Source organism: Macrosteles quadrilineatus, unplaced genomic scaffold (assembly GCF_028750875.1).
Source record: "Macrosteles quadrilineatus isolate MER2022 unplaced genomic scaffold, UCM_ALF_1.0 Scaffold_110__1_contigs__length_343271, whole genome shotgun sequence".
Taxonomy (NCBI): Eukaryota; Metazoa; Arthropoda; class Insecta; order Hemiptera; family Cicadellidae; genus Macrosteles; species Macrosteles quadrilineatus.
The window spans coordinates 304,732-322,886 of record NW_026542703.1 but is presented as its reverse complement, the minus strand read 5'-3'; the positions used below and the strand labels follow the sequence as shown (position 1 = coordinate 322,886).

Sequence of the window (18,155 nt, the reverse complement as noted above, 5' to 3'; positions counted from 1 at the left end):
AAGAATATACAAGACCGTTCTTCGGCAAAAATTACTATAACTTGCATTATCTGTGAGAATTTGTAACCTGCGAGAACATTGTGCAACACTAAGCAGATTAAAGGGTCTAATATTTAAACATCGTAATATTGAAAAAAAACGAACCCAATGAACTAGAAGCTATGATCTTTTCAAACTGAAAAATTACCAGAGTGTTAATTTTCCAGTTCTTAAGGGATTTCTTTAACAGCAAGCAGGAATTAAAAAGGTTAAATGTTGTATTACTAAGCCCTGACACAATATTCCATTAACATAAATATAATATAAGTATGCGAAGCTCAAAGGAAATAAAATAATCATATACTCTTAAACATTCACCCTGTGCCATGCCATGTTCCTTATAGTAGACCACAGACCTAGAGTGAGCCAGTAAAACAAGTCATACACAAACTTCATGGTGAACCCGTTGAACACCCCCAATATACCCAAACTGTAGGCTACAAACTCCGCTGGGCTCGTCACACTGTAGCGTATAACAGAGAGAACGCTGTCTTCCTTGTAGCTAACCTGGGAAGTGGTTCTCCTCTTTGAATATTTTTCATTTAACTCAGTTTTTCCACCAAAGGAGTACGAAATAGACAAACAATCCATTGGACAGTTGCATTTGCACCTCTTGTCTTTGTACGCAGGGTTTGATAAGAATTGGTTTTCTTTTTGACATGAATGTGATTTTCTGTTGCTGCAGATAGGAAGAGAACTGTAAAAAATAGCTGTGCCATAAGGAATGCATCCACAGAGAGTTAGAGAACAGTTTATCTGACACTCAAACACACAGTTGTTGTGCGTGTAAACCTCGAATAGAGACAGCGACCTCTCGTGTGAAAATACACAGTTTCGTAATGATTCATCCACTTCTGTAAGATCCTGTAACGCGTTGGTAACAGCTGGCGTTACAACAAGGGCAGATGATGTGGTCTTGACGAGTCTCACGTGTTTCATATTTGACATTGACGGGATGTCAAAATGCCCGTGTAAAAACACAAAGTAGCTGTTGAACCATATATTTTTTTTTGAAAGTTCGTCAATCTCTCCGTCATCTCTTTCAGGAATAGGATAGCCAATTTCATCTTCAAACTCTATCTCCATGTGATTATCCGTATATAACAAATCATTCTTGCAGGCACTATCAAATATGTTATCAGGATTGCATGATTGTGAATGGTGGGAGTCTAAAAATGGATGGTTTGTACTTTCATTACTCATTTTTATTTTTGTAGAACCCAACATAGTTGTTTTGTTATCAGCATTGAAGCTCTTACATGTGTAAATTCCCGTGTGAAAATCTTTTATCGATGATATTAACGTCATCAATGATGCTGAACCGTTGCGGAGGGTTACCCTCCTGTGGGGACTTCCTGGAAGGTCAAGATTGTAAAGTTGAAATGTACTTATGCGGTCGTTTCCAAGTCTCTCGATGTATTTGATATAATCCACTCCACTAAAGGTCCAATTATGGTCAAGTGCTGGAACATTTTCTGAATCTCCAAAAAGTGGAATATATAGGCTTTGAAATAACTCCCCTTCGTATAGAGTCATTGTCAGTGTATCATATACAATAGGATATATATCATTTGAAATGATCATCATATTCAATTCATCCTCACTACACAACCAAGATGTTCCGTTCTCAAGTGACATGCATCGTCTCAAAATCTCAAACCTGTTGTATTCATCTTTCAGCAGCACAGGCTCACAGACAGTGATGGCTGGGAAAGGTATGTCTTTGACATTCATGTAGGTCAGACTTTGAACTATCAGGGAGTTCCGAAAGTTGTTGTATGCGTCTTGGATGTAAATAGCGCTAACAAACAGTGCTAAAACGTGGAATATGATGTTTACCAATTTATAAAGGGTCTTCTGCAGATGTCTTCGTTCAGCACGTCTACTTAACCCGATGTTGTTGAATAGTTCTCCGAAATGTGATTGTTCCTTTGTAGCCGGGATTGTGAACGACTTTCTTAGATTCTGACATTTTACTCTTACCGTTTTAACAGTCTTTGTTAGGTCTATCATGTCTTTGGTGATCTTATTAGGTGAGCCAATCCTTCCATCTATCAAAAACAACCGTTTCTTAACCCTACTTAACCGCTCTGTAAGCGTTTCTTTGGTTGTAGAAGTCTGCTTAACCAATGGATAAAGGTCTTTACCATGCAGTTCAAGTTCAATTTCGGGATCCATTTCTACTACGGAGTGAGAATGGTTGTTCGACTTTGTTTTAACTGCTGCTAATTAAATTACATTGGATTACACAGCGTAAATAAGTTAGAAGATGTGCGTGTCAAAGAACGAGCCATCATGTAATTGCTGGAATCGCATGCAAAACCTAAGAGGCGGTTTGTTTCGTGGAAAAAATGGTCATCCAATGTCATCCTGCACTCTGAATTAAGTGAGGTTTGCATGCACAGTAATTTAAAATACGGATCCAACTAACCTATATTTAACTATCCTATATTTATGCTGTGCTCCGTATATGGCAAAGTGTTTTCTTTAGAAACTCAAACTTATATATATTTTTGAAGTTTTATAATTTTGAACGTAAAAATATGAAGTAACAATAGGAACTGTAAGCGTAGTTAGTAGTTATATCAATACTAATAGAATTTTTTTAGTTTCGGAGATTCAAAGAATATCAAGAGTAAAACATATTTTTCTTTATTTTACCAATTTTGAAAACCATTTCTCTGTCAATTTAGGGGAGGACGCCTTTTCCTCCTGACAATCGTCTTAAAACTCACAAAAATTTCAAAAAACGTTACAATTTTTGTTGAAAAAAGATTTTTTTGTGTTTTTTGTGGAAATTAAAGTTATTTTAGGATCATTTTAAGCCTCACCAAATCCAATCAAAAAATTTTCACTTAACTACAATTTTAGAGCAAACTAAACCGGATAATGTGTACGTTTTTTAAAATTGTAGTATGTTATACCAACTTTACCCAATCTAAAATACATCTAGACTAGCATTTTTGTTTTTTATTCATCTATATACAGTATTCTACTATTACAGAGTTTATAAAAAGTCTGATGACCCCAAGTAAATTTTTTATCGACCAATACTAGAAAAACTAAACTCTGCACTTCTGTATGGCATGTGATGAAGTACTTTTTGGGCGTAACCACCACTTCATGTACATCATCAAAATGGGGTATTTCGAGGGAAACTTAAAAATTTCAAATTGTGAGACCCATCGAATGACCCGTCATTTTAAAGCTCCTGATAAAAGAAAACCAACAACGCAAACTAAAAGCTCTATCTGAACCAAGTAAAAAATGGTAGTCAATTGAAATTTTCATTAGTGAAAATTTCCAAGTCTGGAAACTCCCTATACATTTTGTAAAGGCTCAAACTAGAAACACTAAACTCTGCACACCTTTATGGCATACGTACTTTTTGAGCCTAATTGCTACTTGGTTCGCAACCCCAAAATAGGGGATTTCGGAGAAAACTCAAAAAATTTGAAATGTTAAGCCCCGGCAAGTGATAGAAGGTCAAACATCGTGGGTACGTGATAAAAACTCAAAGGTCGTGATAAAAGAAAACTAACAACGCAAAATAGGTGTCTTTATCTTAACGCAGTACAAAATGGCGGTCAATATAAATCTTTAGAAATCAGAATTAACCTACAATTTTATTTACGTAACATTTTGGGAACAGTTAAAATTACTATCATTTGCCTTTTTATAAAAAAAATGTAAGTCAATTATTGTTGCTTATAATTGAACATTCTTTTTGCAAAAAATTTGTACCAGAATACAGGTTGTTACTCATGCAAAGGTTGCAGAAGACAATTATTCTGACTTCTAAGGATTTAAATTGACTGCCATATTTTACTGTGCTAAGATAGACCTCTAATTTACGTTGTTAGTTTTATTTTACCACCACCTTAAAAATGAAGGGTCACTCTATGGGGTCTAACATTTCCAATTTCAAAACATTTTCAAGTCTGCAGGTTTGCTGTGGTGGGGCATTTGCATATTCTACTATAGCAAATATTATTTATGGAACTCGCATCATAATTAGTCAATGAAACTGTTCATTTTAACACGCAAACTTCTCTTATCATCACCTAATGAATAGTTAAAGTTTAATTACTTGACAAGAAAGTAGTTCATTTTGTCACACTCCTGTTGTGGGTGATTTCATCCGTAGGTATTCAAAATGGCTAATCAAACCCGAAATGGTATTGTTGGGAATGACCGATCCCACTCAAAGGAAGAAATACAATTCCAAAACATACTTGAAGAACATGTTCATGAATTTGAAGACTACCTGGATGATATGGAGGAAGGAATTCAAAAATTCGATGATTTATTGTTGGAAGACCTTAGAAATTTGAAAGTGGCTGTGAAAGAAGTTGAATTTGAGGTTGACAACATGACTATGTCATTAGAGGATATTTCAAGAAAGAAAAATTCTTACTCCGAAGCCCTCTTCAACAACATGGGACTTTCTGGGTTGCAAAGTGTTTTTTTGAGGCGTTGCCCAGATCTGTATAACTCGGTGAGTATATTATTCCACATTGTAGCACTGTTTGTAAGCGCTATTTACATCCAAGACGCATACAACAACTTTCGGAACTCCCTGATAGTTCAAAGTCTGACCTACATGAATGTCAAAGACATACCTTTCCCAGCCATCACTGTATGTGAGCCTCTACTGCTGAAAGATGACTACAACAGATTTGAGATATTGAAACGATGCATGTCACTTGAGAATGGAACGTCTTGGCTGTGTAGCGAGGATGAATTGAACATGTTCATGATTTCAACTGATATATATCCAATCATATTTGATTTTCTGTTAATGACTGATGATGAAGGGGATTTGTTTACAAATTTATACGTTCCCCTTTTTGAAGATACGGAAAATATTAAACCAAACCGCATCTTCAATGGGTTGGATTATTTTAAATACATTGAAAAATTAGGAAAAGAACGACTGAGTACGTTCCAAATATACAATCTCGACTTTCCTACTACTCCTTACCGTTTGGAAACTCTTCGCAATGGCTCAACTTCATCACAAATACTGCTAGCACCGGTTAAGAAATTTGAAAATGGGATTTACACTTGTAAGACTATTAACGCTATGAAAAATCTTCGAAAAGCTAAATCTCGTGATGTAAGTAAGCCCAAGGATTTCAATGAGTTGTTGTGTAATCCTGCGAACATATTTGACGACCTTTGCAGGAATGAACTGCTGTACACAGATAACCATTTGGAATTAGAGTTTGCTGATCTTGCTGCTGAAATTGAGTTTACAAACAGTCACCCCGACGTATATAGTCATGAAGTGGAACTTGCAAAAAGAAGATCACTATTCGGAAGATATATTTTGTTTGTACACAGTAACTTTGATAACCCATCGATGACAATCATGCCAAATCAGAGAATCATTCAATGCACATCAGCAGCTATTACTGTTTCACCAAACATTACCAATGCGAGGAAAGATCTTGCTGAAGTAGAAGAGTCAAAGCGGAACTGCGTATTTTCACACGAGAGGTCGCTGTCTCTATTTGAGTTTTACACGCAAAACAACTGTGTTTTCGAATGTCAGATAAACTGTTCTTTGAAACTGTGTAGCTGCGTCCATTATGGCACAGCTATTATTAACAGTTCCCTTCCTATCTGTAGCAGCAGTAAAGCATTCGATTGTCAAAAACAAAGTAAATTTCTTTTCAATCAGGAGTACAAAGACAAACGATGCAAGTGTGACTGTCCTCTAGATTGTTTGAGCTTTTTGTACTCTATCGATCAAAAGAATAAGCCTGATGCTGATGCACCACTATTGATGCTAAAGAATACCACTATTCAGTTTAGCTACGAGAAAGACAACGTTATCTCTGTTATACGCTACAGTGTGACGAGCCCAGCGGAGTTCGTAGCCTACAGTCTGGGTATATTGGGGGTGTTCAATGGGTTTAGTATAAAGGTGATGTATGAACTATTCTACTGGCTAACTCTGGGTCTGTGGCTCACTATAGGGGACATAGCGGTGGATATGTAATGCTATGTACTTAAAACTGATGTTACTAATCAACACACTATTTATCTAAATGGAAAACTTCACAAAAGATTTCTGAATTTGGTTTAATCACTGTAAATGATATCCTTGTTGTTGTATGAAAGGAAACGATTTCGCTTTTTCAATGCCTTATTTTATGAGCCTTTCAACATTCACATTCCATTTCATATTCCAGAATAAAGTATAAACAAAATATTTTACCTACGACCGTTTTTTAAAGTAGCCATTCAGTCCAGTTCTTAGAATTGAAAAGTTTCACTTTACAGCTGTTTACTTTCATATCCGCATAGTTTCATTTCATATCCGCATAGTTTTCTCATATCCACACAGGTAACGGACCAATGAGGTTCAAGTATTGAGAGAAAAGAATTAAAATTGTAATGCTTCGAACGTCAACTAATCAGCTGATCAGCTGATCAGTTGACCAATTTAATTATTGATCCGACTTGTTCATGTTGATACTCGCGTTTTCTTAATTAAGTTGGTGGAAGTCCAAAAATAAATGAAATATTTGCCGAATTGTACATGATACAATATTATTTATGGTAAGAATGCTGCTAGCAATGTAATATTTAACGAAGTTTAACAAACACGTAATTACAGGAAATCAGCTGATTATACAACAAGTCGTTGGATCACTTTCAGTGGCAATGACAATACACGAAAACATAACCTCTCTAAAAAGTTATCAGTAGTGATTGTTAGTAATTAAATCCAGATTGATAGTAATTAAAAAACGGTCGTAGGTAAAGTAGTGTACGCAACTCGCGTTAATAGTCTTTACGACACTCGTAGAAGTTTTTAAGGCACTCGCCAAGGCTCGTGCCTTAAATTTTCTACTCGTGTCGTAAAGACTCACTTAACGCAATCGTTGCGTAAACTACTATTTTGTCATATATTTATTAAGTCATCTTCCTCATTTCCCCCATTTCCCCATCGTATTTTTTATATTAGTACAAACCTATTAGTAAGACATTTTAAATAATCGTATAAAACCCCTTTCTATAATACGCGTCATACATACATACAACAAGCTTCACTGGGATGAAAGAAGATGTGTCTATAAAATTAACACTGCACATCTTGCAGTTCTTCAGACATTAGGCATTCAGAATGCAGCAAATGTTTATTGGTCTGCAGTATCTTGTGAAGACATGAGGCCAAAGTGGACAAAGTACTTTGAAGCCTTCATGTGTGGAAATGATTTGATATGAAGAAATGTATAAAGCTTGCTACAAATAAGAGCAGAATAATTTAAGTTAATGTGAGCAAATAGTCTTAATGTAATATGTCTCGTCAAATAAACAGTACTTAGTGTCTTACATATTTCTAATAATTAGGCTATCAATCAACTTAAAAAAGTATAAGCCACGATAATAGCCTGTCTGCCATATAATACCCAGTAAGCAGCTACCAACTGACATTAACCAAAATTGAAATATCGTTTATTTTTAAGTTTTTTTCCCTAGGACGCTAGTCGCGAGCCTGGGATTGTATTTCACATTACTTCAGGCTAGACCTAGGGGTTACGGCATTATCACTTAGATAAAATCCATTGGTGACTTGGTGGGGATCGAACCCGGTACCTCAGGGACTGAAGTCCTGCGCCCTAACCACTACGTCAGCTCGCTCCCCTGTATTTTTAATTACGTATTGAACAACTAATAAAACTCTAAAGTTTATTTTTTCCCAAATCGCCAAATAATAAGAAGTTATTGGTTAGTAACCCTATTTTTAAAAGGGGATATTTCTTTACTTATCTAGACTCTCCATCGAAAAAAATAATTTCAAGGTTATAACAACAATAGTTATCGTGCGAAGTCCCCCAATTAAATTTTAAATGTACATTATACCGATGACACTCATGAAATATTAATTCTTAATCAAAGTTGCTGCTCTTATTAGTACTTCAGTACCGGGGGACCGAGCCATGGCTCGGTATAGTTGAATTCGATTGTAAAAGCAATATAAAGGCAACTAAACTCTTATGTACAACTAATTTCGAACTTAATTATTTAACTTCAAGTGGAATTTCAATTTATTATGATGGAAATTTTAACCTGGCAATCCACAACACATTATTTTATTTTACAGTCAATCAATGGTAAAAACCACTCATATAGAGGAACATCAGTTATTACTATTGAGCAAAGATTACAATGAAAATTAATCAATATAGGGGAATATATCCCCTATATAGATCAATTTTCAGTGTAATATATGCTCAATAGTAACAACAGATGTTTTCTCCTTTGTACTGTAAATTATAATTTGCTAGTATACTGTGGTTGGCTTGTTATAAACACAATATGTTACAAGTCTTTTGTTTATGGATTGCAAATTATTGTGTCCATATTAATCTAACAGTATAAGAGAAGCCTACTTCACAAGCTCTAGCTCTGTATGATAAGGGTGGAATTGCTTTGATCAAGTTCTTGTTTTATTCAAGCCTTAACTAACAAAAAAAATATCCAAACTACAGTTTGATGACATAAATAAACTTGGTAACATGGCAAAACACCAAAGTTTACGAATTCTTTTGTCGTAAAGCAAAACTCGTGAATGCTAAGATATTTTTGTATTCATAAGAAACTTTTGGGAGACTCCAAACACTAAAAATTTGTTGAAAACTTTACTTCATACGATATACACCTCAATAATGTGTACTTTTTTATGAGTGTAAATGAACACAAAGCAAAACTTTGGATACAATAAAGATCTTTACAATGAATTTATTAATGGAAACAGCACAATAGAAGGATATTCTTAGTAAAATAACAATTCTTGACAAATACTGCATTACAAGCTTTCACCGAACTAATGATTTCTGGCCCAGAATAACTTTAATATTGAGAACGAATTAGAGTTAGTTTACCTATTTTTGCAGAGTAACAGGAAAAAATCAAAGTAATGTTTAGTTGTTTATTGAACCTTATACTTAGTTTACAAGATGTTTACAATCATAAAACCTTGATAACATGACTTTCATGGGAGTGGTTTTATAAACGTGTTATCAGTTTACTTCTTACCAAGGTTTGTAAAAAAATATTTTGATTAGGGGTAAAACGAATTATAAGAAATTTAAAAATGACTTTTGTCATAAATTTGTTTTACAGGAGTATGTTCAGTTTTTTTTTTCTGGACACCTTCAATTTGTATATTTTAGAACTACCATAACGTAGTACACTCAATGCCCCCAAACTTGGGACACTACTATCCTTTAGTCCTGTATTAGGTTGTTGGCCTTTCTAACCCCCTGATCAATACCAGAAGCAAATGAACCAAAATTATGTTGTAAACTCAATTTTATGTACTTTGTTTCAAAAGTCTTATGTGCATTTTTCAAATGTAAAAATTGATTGATTACTTAAGAAACTCTTTAGGTTAGTATATAAAATTTCCTATATTTCAGGCAGTCTGGAGATACTTTAGTAGGTTGTTTGCCTCCCTAATCCCTGTTGCCAGTCCGCCATGCACCGTACTCCAGTAGTGAGGGTGAGTGGCCTCCCCAGCGAACAGTAAAACCTGAAAAGGCGAAGAAATTAAAGCCAGTTTAGCAACATACTGCGTATTTATAAATACGACATAAGCAACTAACTGTAATTAATGCCGCATGTAGTTTCGTTTACGAGATTTAATGAAGACATACTGATGTATGTCCTGACCTTGAAATGTGTTAAGGACAGAATTAAACCTTTCTTATCCATGGAGGATAGCCTTAGTGTTGAAACATAGTATTTTCAATTTTAACTTTATTAGAACGTATAGAGTATACTAAATAATTACGTAATGGCCTTATTACTTAAAGTTACACCTAAGTTACGTAAGAAGTATACTTACAGGTTTATCATGATGTAGTACAGGCTCGGATAGATGACTTCTAGTTACATTTAGACGATCGCTATCCGGCGTGGGAAAAGAGTATGATCCTAACGTGTAGGGATAGCTTGCCCAGTTAGTCCTGTCAAACAAAAAGAAAAATGTTAAATAGAACGGTAATCAATTGGTTTTCTTATTTTTTAACCTAAAAACTTAAAATATCGGAATATCGGTTTGTAGGGATTGAAAAAGTTATGCTTTAGTATGTTGAAGTGTTGTTGTGGGATCGATATATTTGAAGAGAATTCCCCAAAATAATGTAAATTTGGAGCTCCCATGTCGTTCTTTTAGAGAATAAGTAAACTGTTGGTGTTTGATTGTTTTAGATACTTTAAAAACCAATTTTGGAAGATTATTTCAAATTAACCTATTACAGTACTATTTTACCAAAACCACACATTATTACATCCATTGTAGCTGCAATCCTAAGTACTCACTAAACCCATTGTTATGTAGTATAAAAAGAATTGACAATTTGATACATTCAAGTGAAAATCGAATCAAGCAAATGGAAATTCGCTTAGTCAGCAGGTTTTCTGCAACGGGTGTAGATATACATTTCCCATTCTGAATATGCAAAGTGAGATAACCTTTGTAGCTTTGTTCCTACATATAATATTAGCTGTTAAGCCTAAACCATTAATTGAAAACCCAATGATGAAAGGCATCTTGGACAGCTCAAACCACCAAGAGGTTACTGACATATCTCACGATCGTACTTTTTACTAGGTGAGATGCTGGAAACTACATTCCGATAACTGTAGGGGCATTTTGAACAAAACACTATCATGAAAGTGGTCTAGGTTTTAATATTATGCTTGTCATTGTGTCAAGGGAAAACAGTTACCTCAGAATGCCTTCAGGTCGGGGAATCTGATGTTGTTTGCCTACAAGAGCGTTAAGCAGCTCAAGCAGACCCTGGATGACTTCTTCTTCCGTCAACTTCTCCATGATTCTACAAGCTTCCCCTGAAAACCACGAGCAGAGCATGCGCTCATGCTGCATCACCGGCCAGAACCCGGAGGTGTAGGCGGACCAGTAACCCTGCAGAGGCATAACATGTTATACTAGGTTATAGTCGCAGGTAAATATAATTGTAACAGACAAGGTAAAAGTAATAGGTTAAGATGACAGAAATAACAAGGTAACAGTTAACTACAAGGAGTAACAGGTAAATTGCGCAGGCAAATGGCACAACGGCTGGCATGAATAGTTTGGCGAGATATCGATTCTGCATATCGAAATTGTAATCGACCATTGATTGGACTTATTAGTTTAGATTTTTCGTTAATTTCTTCCTTACTGGTGTCAGCTGTGCAACCTAAAGCCGTAAGGACAGCAATAGTTTAGTTTAACGCATAGTGTACTAACAACTAAATCAGTAGTTAGTGAGTCGGTGGCTCAGTCGGTAGCGTCGCGGACTTCGGGCCCAAGGCAGTATAGTAGTGTCGTGGGTTCGGATCCTGGTCACTGCCGATAACATTTTATCAGTACAGTTCACCTTTGTACTGTACCGGCTCACTCCTTGCTTTGCTGTAAACGATCCACGCACGGGCGCTTAGTCTATGTGGACGGGCAAATGCAAGGTTAAAAGAGGCCGCCAACCTCTTTTTTAAAGAAAAAAAAGAAAAAGTTTCAACTTACTCCAACAAAGGAAGTTATTTTATTGTATACATGACTAGTATCTCTAATATAACATGACATATTTCTTACATGGGTGGAGTTTTTCTTGAAGTCTTCAAGCTGTTTCTTAGAAAACATTGGAACAATTACGTTGATATCCACAGGCCACCAGCGAGTTGGAAATAAGAGAAACACTTTTCCGACACACCCTATTCCCAAAGTCTGCAAAATACAACAAAAGTTAGGAGTGTTTTTTTTCTTAATGCTATCAAGAAAACTTTTCATTAACCATTTGTTGGTGCAGAATAAGCGGTTTAATGCATTATTGAACAATAACTGTCTAAGTACAATGCTGTAAATACTGTATTCTATACCAAGTTAAATTTTTCAACACTAATAAAACTATCAAGTTATATTTTATTCACAGACGTCTACTGGAGGGAGAGTGGTCATATAGTACACTCAGGAAATACTCAGTAAAAACGTACAACTCCTTAACGACTGGAGCTAATTCTTTGATATTTAGCAACATTCTTCGTATTTTGATTGAAATAATTTAGCAAAATGTGAATAAGAACTTTTCAATCGTAAAAAATAGCGGCTATTTAATGAAAAATTTCACAAAAAACTGAAAGATGCATTAAATTGAGTAAATTTGTTTTATAATTAAACGATGTATTACTAAACATAGTTTGGACAAAGAGTAACTGCTAATTTCTTTCATGCTATATCTACAGTTTTCTCAATTTAAAGGACGGTGAATTTATGGAGAAAACCTGTGGGTAAAGCAAGAAAGGAACTATTCCTCAGTTATTTTTTGTCCAAACTATGTTCAGCCTGTTGGTTTCGCCAATGAACTCTCAATACATAAACATAATAAACTCCTTGTAGTACAAAGCTCTTTAGACAACAATGCAAGTATGCATATCAGCTGATCGGTAATAAAGTAAAGGAAACAGGGCTGCCAACTTATTAGCTTGTTTTTTTCCAAGAGTACCTTCTGTACTTGTAATTAGGGTTACTTCCCAAAACTTATCAATGTCTCTAACCACGTTACTTAAGTTAGTCTCAACAAAACCACATTCTCACCTGGATAGCATTAGTCTTACTCCGTGGCAAGGGAGGGTTGAACATCTCCATGTGTTTCTTGAGCACCCCCAGTGACACTGTGATGACCACGTGATCAGCTGTGTAGCTACTCCCGTCAGAACATCTCAATACTACCTTCCCCTCCCCCTGACCATAGTCCACCCCCTGCACCTCCTTGCCGAACAGAACCTTCTCTATGATGGGCAGCTCCTCGGAGACGTTGGGAAACTTTTTCTAGGAGTTACGAAACAGAAAGTATGATGTTAATGATATATTGTGTGATAAAACCATTTTAGGAACTATTACTTTGTTAGATTATGTTCAAATGAGTTTATATTCTAAGGTGTGTTTTAATGTAGATGAGTGATTAAGTAAAAGCTTTGTCCATATCAGAATCACAAAATTTGTTAGTTCTTTTCTTTGTAAATGTAAGCAAAATTTCACTTTAAATGCGAAAATAACTTGTAAGTACAGTATTGACTTAACTGTAATACAGTGTATATTTTTTGACTGCTACCTTCTGTAGTGTATTCCAACTTAGGTTGGGCGTTTGTGTATTGTTAGTTGTAATGTGTTAGTTAAGTTTTCACCTGAAGACGGGATCAGATTCCAGATCCCGAAACGTTGTGTATTGTTTTTTACCATCGTGATGGGAAATGTCCGCAATAAACCTTTGAACAACTTTTAAGTAGCTTATAAATTGTATTTTTGCAATTTTAGCTGGTGCCCCAAATGGGCATAGAATAGAAGAATTAAACAGCAACTGTACTGACCTTACTCAGAATCGAATCTCTAACAAACAACTGGCGAACATGTATACCTAATACTTAGAGTAATACAAGCCAAAAGTTTTTGATGGGTCATTTCAACACCGTAACATTAAATAGAAGTTTCATTAATTGCTGCAATAAATACAGATATGTTAACTGTCACATACAAAGCCGACTTCGAGTACCGTGGGTCTAGTGCAAACATAGTGAGTAGCCACCTTACTACCCAAAAATTAGTATCCCAACAATACCAACTAACAAAAATCTCAATGTAAATATTCATATTTCTTCACTATTATACTTTCACAACTAACAAAATTAACGTAAAATTAATGGCCTTTATACAATCTTTACGTGTTGCACTAAGCGCGTTGCCTCCCATTGTATAGGGCCCTTTGAGGCCGCACCTTTCACATTTGACCGCACCTAATTGGCGTCCCCATCTTAATGATTGATAATTGATAATTGATAATTGATAATTGATAATTTGCCTAAAGTTGGCTCTTGACTCACGTAATATCATCTATAGACAAAATGTAATATGCAACTCGTGTCCAAGATAACTCTATAAAACTAACGCTCTTGGCAAGCCTAATGTGTGACATGTCTCTCTATTCAAAAATATCCTTTGCTCACTAGTTGTTCAAATATCTATTATCTCACCGACAGTATCTCAAAGATGGTCTTGTACCCACGGGAGGTCCACTTCAAGGACTGATCACCTCCATTCTCCACATACTCCCCCTCCCCTCGCACCCCTAACTGGTCCAGGCTGTCTGCAGCGCTGTACACCATCTCATTGGTGGTCACAGTTTGGTTGACAGCCTCCCATAGCTCAGCGTCTACTTCACTTGCTGTCACCAGCTCCTGCAGCCTGGTCAAAGTACACGATTATAATTAGATTTGTAGCATATTTTGGTCTTTAAGCCACTATAAACATTTCCGATGGAGGGAAGTCTATATAAACTAACATTACCTAACTTAACCCAACCCTACATGACATAGGTTGCATAGATCAAATTCTAAAACCGGTGTATCTCTTCTCTAATAGACTCTATATAAGGAGTGTATGCGGTTGTAGGTACACCGGATGTATTTGTATAGCAAAACCAAATTGTAACCACTGGAATTTCTGTATGATTTGATTGGCGAATTTAATGTGGGCTGTGGTGTATAGTTTGAGAAACATTCAATAATTTGAAACTAACTTATATTTAACTCTATAAAGCTGTTGGTTGTCAATTAAATATGTTGTAATGATCATAAATAATAATAACGTCCCATAGAAAGAGTGTGAAAGGGAAAATCTTCGGTATACTGACAGATGTTCTGAAATGCTGAAGGTATAGAGAGAGCATGTTAGTCAATACTGAAATACTGAAACTATTGATGTTGGACCCTGATAATATTGACACAGTTTCCTGAGAATATTAAATGGCAACAACGACGTTAATCCTGAGTAAAATAACATAGATTACTGAGTTGCCTGATTTGAAAACACAGAGAACTGACGGTTTAAATCGAGAATATTAAGAGTATGCTGAGAAAATTGACACTAAATAATGACTTTGGAAGATAAAACTATTGTAACTGATAACAATACTAATAATATTGATGGAGAATTTCGAATACTTGTAGATTCACACAGTGGAAACGGGTACTCTGTCTTACAGCACAACTCATTGAAAAGTCCCATGTGAGCCAATTTCGTTTCACAAGTCACAGGAACTGGGCTGTTTTGAAAGGCCCCCTGAAGACCCAAAACCTTTGACTATTAGTTCCTACTTTTTTATTACTATTGATTTCACATGAAAAACTAAAGCTTAGTATTAAGCCACAAAAACACTTATGAGATTCAACTTATCATCATTCTGATGAGGCAATACTCAAATGATTTTTTTAATTTTTCCAATACTACACCTGGGATAGAAGAAGCCAGCTACAGAACCGTCTGAGCTATTGTGCTCACTGTAGTCCTGGTAGAGAATTTCACGAGCCTCTTCCACCAGCGAATATACCAGAGTGTTGTTGTACTGACGACCTGTGACGTCAGCAAAGATGTGCTTCCCTGACTTAACGAGCGGAGCGTACGAGTCTAACTGACCATAGGGCTTCACCAGCTCGTAGACGATATTGTCTTCCTGGCCATGGACAAACTCTGCACCCTTGTCTACAGGTACACCTCCTAGATGGAACATTGATATAATTTCAACTCATTTCTATCGACCTGTTGGTTATTAAGGGCTTCAATAGCATAAATGTGGGGTTTTTTTAAATTAAAATAACAATACCCCCGCCGCAGCAAAGCTGCAGCATAAGCGAATTTCTTTTTTCCTGAATTAATTTGCAATTAAATATATTTAGATAACATTAGAATAACAAGTACCTAGTTTCTTTTGCTACAGGGAGGGTAGTATAAAATAAATAAATCTTCCAAGTTTGGTCTAAATATATCCATAAACAAGCAAACTACAACGGTTTCCTTATACACCATAAGAATATGGAGAACAGGTTTAAAGTGAAATTGGGGTACTTTATGTTTTAAAAGTAAAAAATAAGAAGGCTGGCCAGGACGATGCTCACCCCACGGTCATAAAGGCTTTATCAGAATGGATCTTGTAATAGGATGATGAAATTTCAGTTACTCATTTTAACATCACTGACAATTGCACAGCTGATCAATACATAAAAGGTCAGTGTAATAGTTAGTTTAAACACTGCCTACCGTGTTAAATTTGATCAAGTGATATACAGAAAGAAAAATTCCATACAACTTCCTTAACGAAATCAGACAGAAAAGTATAGTTAATTTAATATTCCTACTGAAGGAAAAAAACATAGTAAAGACATTTAAGGAAACTGGAATAATTAGAGATAGATGAAGGCCTTTATCATAGTGGAGTATGATCAGCCGAAAATATTACTACTGTGAGTGATAGTGTAGCCACAGTTAAAAATGTTCCACCATTCGCAGACTTTAAGCCTATCTTACGCATCCCTTAAGCACAATTTTCATGAGGCTTTGAAATTAAACATTAAACATAAGCCAGTAATTCTAAGAACTGAAATCCCTAGATTATTGACAGCAAAGAATGTATTCAGAGTGGGTAACAGAAAAGGAGACCAATTTTTTTTAGGAAATCTTTTTCTGACAAAGCAAGTTTTAATTTCTCTGTGAATGTTAATAATTGGAATTTATCAACATGGGTAAAATACAAGCCTTTTATCGTTCACGTGAGGCATTGTTAGAACAACTGAAAGCACACATTCAACGAGTTACGTGCGGGTTATATATAAATCTTGTAAACAAAAACTACCTCTAAAATAACAGAAGTGGAGGACGTCCATATTGGCCAAATCAGTAAAGTTTACTAGCCTAGTAAAGTTTTTCACTCTAATGAAAATTGCCAAAGATTATGTTAACCAAATAATAAGTAAGAACATGTAAAATTGATCGTGTTTTTTCTTAACTTAAAAATAGGAAACTAAAATTGGATCACCCTTTACGTACCGAACTGGACAGTGTTAATCCTGCCGCCAATCCTGTCTGATGCCTCCAAAACAACAAAGTCAGTAAAGTTGTTTTCCAAAAGGGTTGTTGCTGCTGCAAACCCTGAGATGCCCGCACCAACTATGACTACCTTGTGTTCGACCCTGTAATGGAAACACCTCAATGTTTCAAAATTTTTTATTTGTATTCGGGTCTTTTCGAGAAGAGGGTCGCAGTTAAATCCGCCAAATTCAAGTGAATGTTATGTAAATGAGAGATAGGCAACGTATATACATTTAAAAAACGAAAATCATTGATTTGACATGTACATTATAGCAAATGTACAACCATAACCTAACTGAAAATGTTGAAGAATTAATGCTCAATTCAAAGAGGGTTACAACATCTCAATTCTTATTATTTTATTTGTTGTTATTTCTTGTTATTGGGATACTAGGCCTTCTTCTTCTTGCAACCGGCGTACATTATGGTGTTCATAATGTTCCATTTAACTGGTTGTGTAGTAAGCGTAGACAATGAATAAAATATAAAATAAAGATTTTTAGTTTTAAAAACGTATTTTCCCAACTAACTATGTCAGGGTAAACTTAAATATTTATTAAATCACGTAAACATTTCAAGATTTTCTTTTGATGTATTACCTTATTAAACTCCACAGCAAACCATAAACAAGTAAATATTAGTTTGAAAACTTTTTCAGAGTGATTTTAATAAAAATATTTTGCTGAATAGCAGACTACTTTGCTGTACTAAAGGTTTTTGTTTAGCTAATCCTAATAGAGATGTTGACTGTCAAAAGTACCAATTTTCTTATAAAAATAATACTATTATTGTAAATCCATCGGATTTTTTGAATGGGTTACTAACAAACCTATTGTTTTGACATTTACTTACTCAGATGTTGTGGCAAATGCTGAAAAGATTATAGCTAGTAAAACTACAACCAACCGAATTAATGTTGCCATCTTGATGACAACAGTACAACTGGTTGGCTTTACTGATAGCAGCAATTAAAAGTTTGGTCAAAAGTTATCAACTATCATAAAACTTGTGAACCCAGGGAGCTATCGCTTCTTGAACTTGACTTTATATTCATATATATATATTTGTTGTGATGTCCAAAACACTTAAAGAAATTACCATTTTGAAAAATGTAGTTAAACCTTTAGGAAAACAAAACGTATATTTGCACAGGCTAATTTTCATGGTCGGGCAACCA

General features: G+C 35.3%; 2 protein-coding genes across 2 annotated transcripts; both read right to left on the bottom strand.

Moving 5' to 3' along the window:
* Window positions 1-345: 345 nt before the first annotated feature.
* Window positions 346-2,217, bottom strand: LOC128982102 (uncharacterized). The gene has a single exon (XM_054401152.1). The coding sequence runs from the start codon at window positions 2,215-2,217 to the stop codon at window positions 346-348; it is 1,872 nt and encodes a 623-aa protein (XP_054257127.1).
* Window positions 2,218-8,864: 6,647 nt separating this feature from the next.
* On the bottom strand, window positions 8,865-17,901 carry LOC128982101 (spermine oxidase-like). Its single transcript, XM_054401151.1, has 9 exons — window positions 17,831-17,901; window positions 16,937-17,079; window positions 15,346-15,610; window positions 14,089-14,299; window positions 12,656-12,889; window positions 11,657-11,788; window positions 10,791-10,987; window positions 9,905-10,025; window positions 8,865-9,589 (listed from the first exon to the last, which is right to left on the bottom strand). Exons 1-9 carry the CDS (start codon window positions 17,899-17,901, stop codon window positions 9,473-9,475), a joined length of 1,491 nt encoding a protein of 496 aa, XP_054257126.1. The 3' UTR covers window positions 8,865-9,472.
* Window positions 17,902-18,155: the final 254 nt, after the last annotated feature.

What these genes read in the sequence shown, in the direction of transcription:
- LOC128982101 (XM_054401151.1), bottom strand. Translation starts at nt 17,901, where the DNA reads ATGGCAACATTAATTCGGTTGGTTGTAGTTTTACTAGCTATAATCTTT. An exon ending in GCTGGCTTCTTCTATCCCAG is followed by an intron (nt 14,300 to 15,345) that starts GTGTAGTATTGG and finishes TACTTTGACCAG; the next exon opens with GCTGCAGGAGCTGGTGACAG. An exon ending in CCATCTTTGAGATACTGTCG is followed by an intron (nt 12,890 to 14,088) that starts GTGAGATAATAG and finishes CGTAACTCCTAG; the next exon opens with AAAAAGTTTCCCAACGTCTC.
- LOC128982102 (XM_054401152.1), bottom strand. Translation starts at nt 2,217, where the DNA reads ATGGATCCCGAAATTGAACTTGAACTGCATGGTAAAGACCTTTATCCA.